At 26.0% G+C, this 8,234-nt stretch overlaps 1 protein-coding gene across 1 annotated transcript; it reads right to left on the bottom strand.

The window, feature by feature from the left end:
* Positions 1-342: 342 nt before the first annotated feature.
* On the bottom strand, positions 343-4,017 carry LOC101500254 (cytochrome P450 83B1-like). The gene is made up of 2 exons (XM_004506425.4): positions 2,946-4,017; positions 343-1,131 (listed from the first exon to the last, which is right to left on the bottom strand). Exons 1-2 carry the CDS (start codon positions 3,828-3,830, stop codon positions 523-525), a joined length of 1,494 nt encoding a protein of 497 aa, XP_004506482.1. The 5' UTR covers positions 3,831-4,017; the 3' UTR covers positions 343-522.
* Positions 4,018-8,234: the final 4,217 nt, after the last annotated feature.

Raw genomic sequence — 8,234 nt, 5'->3', positions numbered from 1 at the left:
TGTCTCATCCGTTATATTTATGTATTATAGCATATAAGAGGGATTGAGGTTTAGACAACAGGTGATAAAGCTCTATAGTGATGTATTTAAAGTTGTAATATGTTTTAAATTTTTGTACATCAGAGGATGTTTGTAAACTATGTATTTTATATAGTTAGAAGTCATTTCAATGATTGTCCTTAATATGTTTTATATGTTTACTTCTAAAATATTAAAATGTATAAAATTATTGTCATGTTCTAGATATATGGTGACAGTGGTTTATATGTAGCAACTTGTTCAAAGCCCCAAGAATGAAAGAACAAGAGAACAATCCAAATTTTACTTGAGATGCTATTAAAATTGAAATTCAAAGCCCCAAGAATTTTTGCATAACATTAATGTCTCAAAACCCAAATTGATATAAGTAACAAAAGTATATATATTTGTTTTTCAAATTGAAAGATTAAAACAACATAAAAGACTAATAAAAATAGCATATCAAACAAGAAACCAACAAATAGTTACTTTGAGGAGATGCACCTACATAGGGATTTTGGCAACAAGGCAGAGTGGATTCTTCTTGTGTTGAGTGATCCCCGGCAACATTTCAGTATCAATATCTTCCTTTAGCAACCCATCTGGCAATTTCCAATCAAATGAATAGAGAAGATTAGCTAGGATTAGTTCCAATGATGCAACTGCCATAGGTATTCCCGGACAAATTCTACGACCAGCTCCAAAGGGAATTAGTTCAAAATCTTGTCCAAGAAAATTTATAGAATTGTCTAAGAATCTCTCAGGATAAAACTCTTCCGGATTTTTCCAAATGTTAGGGTCTCTCTGAAGAGTCCAAGCATTCACATACACTATTGTCCTTGCTGGAATTTGGTAGCCACCTATAGTGCACTTTTCACTTGATTCTCTTGGCACAAGTAGTGGGGCAGGTAGATATAGTCTTAGTGTCTCTTTTATCACTGCTTTCAAATAAGGAAAATTTCTAATATCATCTTCATCTAAAATATATTTTTTAACTCTTGAACTCCTAATTTCTTCTTGTACTATTTTCATTACTCTTGGATTCTTTATTAGTGCTGTCATAGCCCACACTGATGTGGCTGATGTGGTATCTGTTGCCGCTACAAGTATGTCCTAAAAAGAAACTTTATAATTAAAATTTACATTTAAGATATATTTTCTAAAACATTCCTTTTCATGGTAACAAACCATCTCCGAAAAATTTATAGAATCACACAAAAAATTGCAAGAAACTAATGTATTGATGGCAAAATAATTGAACTTGTTGAACATGACGAGAATAATAAAAGTATAAATTAAAACTCCAAAATAAATTGGATCTTGCACACTTAAAGATTATATCTACCCATTACAGAAGTGATCAAGAAATATAAATATCCAAAATCTAGATTTAAAATTTGAGTTGTAAGCTTATTTTTTTTGCAAAGATTTCTATTATAATAGGTTAGAATTTAAGGGCGATTGATTTGTCCCAAGTCGACCAATAATAAAGGAAATGTTGGATATATAAGAAAAAAAGACTCATATACATTGTCAAAAGATTTTAGATTAAAATATCATATCAAGATTTCTTAAGAATTTAGATGGTTAATTTATTAAATTGTTGAAATTAAAATGTAAATAGGTAGTTCTACATCAACTAATAATAAAAGAAATTGAAGATATATAAGAGAAGAGTCCAACAAAATTCACAAATTGTAGAGAGAAATGTAAAATATTTTAATTCCTATAAAAATAACTTGCACATAGTTTTAAACTTTTAATTCATTATTTATGACAAACCAAGCTATAAAAAATATTTAGAAATACATGTTCTTACTTTTATATTCTCTTCCATATGTAAGTCCATCCGATCATTTATACTACTAATCCATCCGCTTTATAACATAATTATTAATGAATTGTACCAAATCCATTCATTTCATAGTATGGATGGATCATAACCATCCACTTGTTTTCTAATCCAATATATCACCTCTAATAATATTTAAAATTACTTTGATAAAATATAAATAATTTATTTATATATAAATTTAAATTCAATATTATAACCATCTTATTAATTATAACAAAAAATAAATAACTAAAATATATGATTTAAAAAATAATAATTAAAATTACTTATACAAATTATTTTAAAAAAAATTAAATATTTTTTTAATAAACTTTATGGGTGATTAAATATTCATCCAATGAAAATATAATAACGGATGAGTTGAATGATGTTTATTTTTCATAAATAGTTTATAAATTATAAACTTTTAGTGAATTAAAAATAAATTAATAAATAGTTTTGATCCATACAATGTTTTGATTCATCCATTTTGCACACTAAAAACAAGACTCGACGGCATGCCCTAAAAGAAGGCTGGAGAATCGGCTAGACAAATCCCATACGCGTTGTTAGTTATAAAAAAATCTCTATAAAAGTTAAAAAAACATTAGTATTTTAAAACTTTTCTTGAACTTTTAGTTCGAACAATATTTGTTTGTCTTAACAATTTATTTTTTATGAAATCAACAAATTATTTTGTTAATGCTGTCAAACTTTATAAAAAATAATTTATGTATTAATATGATAAATGTCTATGTGAAAAACAAGGTTTAAATTCGATTTTCAAAATCTAAATTTCCATTATTTTAGTTTTTTAAATAATTATAGTTAAGAAGTTATGTTTTATTTAAAAATTCTAAATTTTTGTGAAATATATATTTATAATATTATAAAAGTACATACAAAATATTGAATTGTACACATGGGTTAACATAAACTAAAATTAAAGATATGAGTTAACATAAATTAAAATTAGAGACGAAAAAATTATAAGACTAAATGTAAAAAAAGAAACTATAATTAATTAAAAAAATTAGAATTTTATAGGAAATAAATTTTTATTTGAAGGAAAAAATGACTTAAAATATCATACCGTAATAACCCCTTTGACGTGATCAAAAGTGAGATCAAAAGAAAATGAACGACTTTTCTTGAGTTGGAGTAAGACATCAACAATATCCTCATCATCATCATGTTGTCTATTTGGATCCAAATGTTCATCAATAATTTCTTGGTATAATTCATCAAACTCCTTGAAATTTCTTTCAAGACGACCATGCAATCCTCTTAGTTTGTCAATCCAACCCATAAATGGAATATAATCACAAAAATAACATTCTGCCAGCAAAGCCTGAAACTCGTGCAACATATCATGAAACTTACTCGTTTCAATTCCATTATCCTCATAGCTTCTTCTAAAAGCAATCCTACATATTATAGTACTTGAAAGTGAAATCAATAACTCGCTCAAATTTGTGTAAACTGAAGAATCAATATGCTCATAAATTTTTTGGATCATTTTCTTCACCTCAAATTTTCTTATAGAGGAATAGGATGATACACGCTTAGAGCTAAATATATGAACAACACAATTTTTTTTTATTTCTCTCCAAAGTTCATTGTATGGAGAAAATACAATTTCTGACGCATTATAAGTCAATATCTTTTGACCATATGATACAGGTCTATTGGAAAACACAAGATCATTGTTTTTCAATACTTCTTTGGCAATTTCAGCTGAAGAAACAACAATAGCTTGTCTTAAACCAAGTTGAAGTGAAAATATAGGACCGTATATTTTTGAGAATTGAGAAAATTGTAGATAAAGATTAGAAATGTCTAGTTGATGAAGATTCCCTATTATAGGAAGGCCTTTGGGACCAGGTATATGATGAGGTCTAATGGTTCTATGTTTGTGGAAGAAAACAATCAAAGGAAGAGTTAGGCATAGAACAAGCAAAACTAGAAGTGATAACATTGTTTAGAAAATGGTTTCGAGTTGGGCACAAATGTCGAAAATGGTTTAGCTGGAATAGCACAACTTAAATACGACCTCTATTTTGTATATTGATTAACAACTTTTATATTTAAATATTCTTAATTTTTATACTTTCTTTCTATTTTTGGTATCATACTAATATCTCAATTTCTATCACTCAAAATATAAATAAGGAGGTCCACCACTACTAGCACAAACTCAAAATGAATTTTGAGTGATTTTTCATTGATTAAAGGAGCGGGTCAATGAACGATGTTTGGTAGGTATATCATTTTGTGAATGTATTAATATCAAGGAAACGCAATAAAGGAGCAGGTCAATTAAATACTATTCCGGACCTATTACAACTCATTTTTATAAAAGATAATTATTTCAGTTTTAATCGTAATTTTTATTCTTTTATTTTTTTAATTCAAAAAATTAATTGTTCAATTTTTTTATTAAATAATAATAATATAATATATTTTAAATTATATATATATATATAATGATATTGAATGCATATTTATGAATTAATTACAATAAAATCAATTAAAATTTTATTTTTATTTTAAAAATTATTTATTTTTATTTTAAAAATTATTTATTTTTATAATTAATTAATAATTTATAAATAATTAAAACTATTAAACCTTATATTATATCATTTAAACTATATTAAATTATAATTTTTTTAATTAAGAAATATAAGAGAATGACTAAATTATTAAATTTTAAAATAAATAGATAACAATAAACAACCAAGCATCACCTATAAATGAGGGCGGGTCCACTTCTAGCACAAATTGAAATAAGTAGATGATAAACTTAAATTTTAAATTTTCTTACACAAACATCAAGACGAAGAAGACTCACATATAAGGGCGGGTCCACTTCTAGAAAAATCATTTTTTATTGCTCGAAGCTATAATCTAGTTGTTATTTTTCTTTATAAAACTATTTATTTAATAAAATTAACTATGGAGTTTGAGAATCACACTTAGTTTTGATGTGTTGTTGACAAACCAGGCAGAAGTGTTGAGCTGGCTAACACGTGAAAAGGTTATTGTTAATATGTTTTATGTATTATTCTACGAATTTTATTAATATAAAAATGCAGTTCAAATCAGTTAAGATCCAACTCCAATACTGCTTACTAAACATCTTATCAAGGTTATTATTAAAAATATTTGTTAATTAGTTACTTGACATAAATATATATATAAAAAAATACTTACAGAAACTCAAGATAAAAGATAGAAAAAAATTTAGAAAAACGTTACCATTATTTTTAAATAAAAGTTGCGAAAAAATATTTGTAGAAAAAAATTTAGAGAGAAATTAGAAATAAGAAATGAGAGAAAAAATGATCGAATGATATATACTGAGAAAATAGAACATTTGTGGCGGTTAAAACGGTCACAAAATATCAACAAATCTATTGATTTTGTGACCGACTGAGCAATTAGAAACTGAATGCATTTGTAGCAGCTTATGCTCTTATTACGTAGCAATGATTTAAATTTTGTGATAGTATATGCCGCCACAAAGTCTTGTTGATATTATCAATCAATCAAACTCGTTGTAAAGGTGTTGACCGCCATAAATTCAAATAGTTTTTCCCTCCAACAATTTTGTGATCGTTTTTTGCCACCACAAAAGTTATAATAATAAGCTAAAAAAATTATTTTTTATTTGTGAAGGTTTTTTCAACTACTAATAACAACTAATTTAAATTTTAGTATTTGTGAAAGGTTTTTGGTTAGTAACTTGTGAGGGTTTTATTTTTAAGTTGAGCACAAATTAGTGTTACTCTTGTAGTGTTACTAGATGTTACTTATTGGCTATATAAGCCTTATGTGTCATTTGAAGTATTTCTGAAAATTTTCATTGAAACTTATTTGATTATCATTTCTTTTTTAGTTGATAGATAGATAGATAGATAGATAGATAGATAGATAGATAGATAGATAGATAGGTAGATAGGTAGCTAGATAGATAGGTAGATAGGTAGATAGGTAGATAGATAGATAGGTAGGTAGGTAGCTAGCTAGCTAGCTAGCTAGCTAGCTAGCTAGCTAGCTAGCTAGATAGATAGATAGATAGATACCTATCTACCTATCTACCTATCTATCTAGCTACCTATCTACCTATCTATCTATCTATCTATCTATCTATCTATCTATCTATCTATCTATCTATCTATCTATCTATCTATCTATCTATCTATCTATCTATCTATCTATCTATCTATCTATCTATCTATCTATCTATCTATCTATCTATCTATCTATCTATCTATCTATCTATCTATCTATCTATCTATCTATCTATCTATCTATCTATCTATCTATCTATCTATCTATCTATCTATCTATCTATCTATCTATCTATCTATCTATCTATCTATCTATCTATCTATCTATCTATCTATCTATCTATCTATCTATCTATCTATCTATCTATCTATCTATCTATCTATCTATCTATCTATCTATCTATCTATCTATCTATCTATCTATCTATCTATCTATCTATCTATCTATCTATCTATCTATCTATCTATCTATCTATCTATCTATCTATCTATCTATCTATCTATCTATCTATCTATCTATCTATCTATCTATCTATCTATCTATCTATCTATCTATCTATCTATCTATCTATCTATCTATCTATCTATCTATCTATCTATCTATCTATCTATCTATCTATCTATCTATCTATCTATCTATCTATCTATCTATCTATCTATCTATCTATCTATCTATCTATCTATCTATCTATCTATCTATCTATCTATCTATCTATCTATCTATCTATCTATCTATCTATCTATCTATCTATCTATCTATCTATCTATCTATCTATCTATCTATCTATCTATCTATCTATCTATCTATCTATCTATCTATCTATCTATCTATCTATCTATCTATCTATCTATCTATCTATCTATCTATCTATCTATCTATCTATCTATCTATCTATCTATCTATCTATCTATCTATCTATCTATCTATCTATCTATCTATCTATCTATCTATCTATCTATCTATCTATCTATCTATCTATCTATCTATCTATCTATCTATCTATCTATCTATCTATCTATCTATCTATCTATCTATCTATCTATCTATCTATCTATCTATCTATCTATCTATCTATCTATCTATCTATCTATCTATCTATCTATCTATCTATCTATCTATCTATCTATCTATCTATCTATCTATCTATCTATCTATCTATCTATCTATCTATCTATCTATCTATCTATCTATCTATCTATCTATCTATCTATCTATCTATCTATCTATCTATCTATCTATCTATCTATCTATCTATCTATCTATCTATCTATCTATCTATCTATCTATCTATCTATCTATCTATCTATCTATCTATCTATCTATCTATCTATCTATCTATCTATCTATCTATCTATCTATCTATCTATCTATCTATCTATCTATCTATCTATCTATCTATCTATCTATCTATCTATCTATCTATCTATCTATCTATCTATCTATCTATCTATCTATCTATCTATCTATCTATCTATCTATCTATCTATCTATCTATCTATCTATCTATCTATCTATCTATCTATCTATCTATCTATCTATCTATCTATCTATCTATCTATCTATCTATCTATCTATCTATCTATCTATCTATCTATCTATCTATCTATCTATCTATCTATCTATCTATCTATCTATCTATCTATCTATCTATCTATCTATCTATCTATCTATCTATCTATCTATCTATCTATCTATCTATCTATCTATCTATCTATCTATCTATCTATCTATCTATCTATCTATCTATCTATCTATCTATCTATCTATCTATCTATCTATCTATCTATCTATCTATCTATCTATCTATCTATCTATCTATCTATCTATCTATCTATCTATCTATCTATCTATCTATCTATCTATCTATCTATCTATCTATCTATCTATCTATCTATCTATCTATCTATCTATCTATCTATCTATCTATCTATCTATCTATCTATCTATCTATCTATCTATCTATCTATCTATCTATCTATCTATCTATCTATCTATCTATCTATCTATCTATCTATCTATCTATCTATCTATCTATCTATCTATCTATCTATCTATCTATCTATCTATCTATCTATCTATCTATCTATCTATCTATCTATCTATCTATCTATCTATCTATCTATCTATCTATCTATCTATCTATCTATCTATCTATCTATCTATCTATCTATCTATCTATCTATCTATCTATCTATCTATCTATCTATCTATCTATCTATCATAGATAGATAGATAGATAGATAGATAGATAGATAGATAGATAGATAGATAGATAGATAGATAGATAGATAGATAGATAATTTAC

Source organism: Cicer arietinum, chromosome 6, assembly GCF_000331145.2.
Source record: "Cicer arietinum cultivar CDC Frontier isolate Library 1 chromosome 6, Cicar.CDCFrontier_v2.0, whole genome shotgun sequence".
Classification (NCBI taxonomy): Eukaryota; Viridiplantae; Streptophyta; class Magnoliopsida; order Fabales; family Fabaceae; genus Cicer; species Cicer arietinum.
This window is presented reverse-complemented; position numbering and strand designations above follow the sequence as displayed.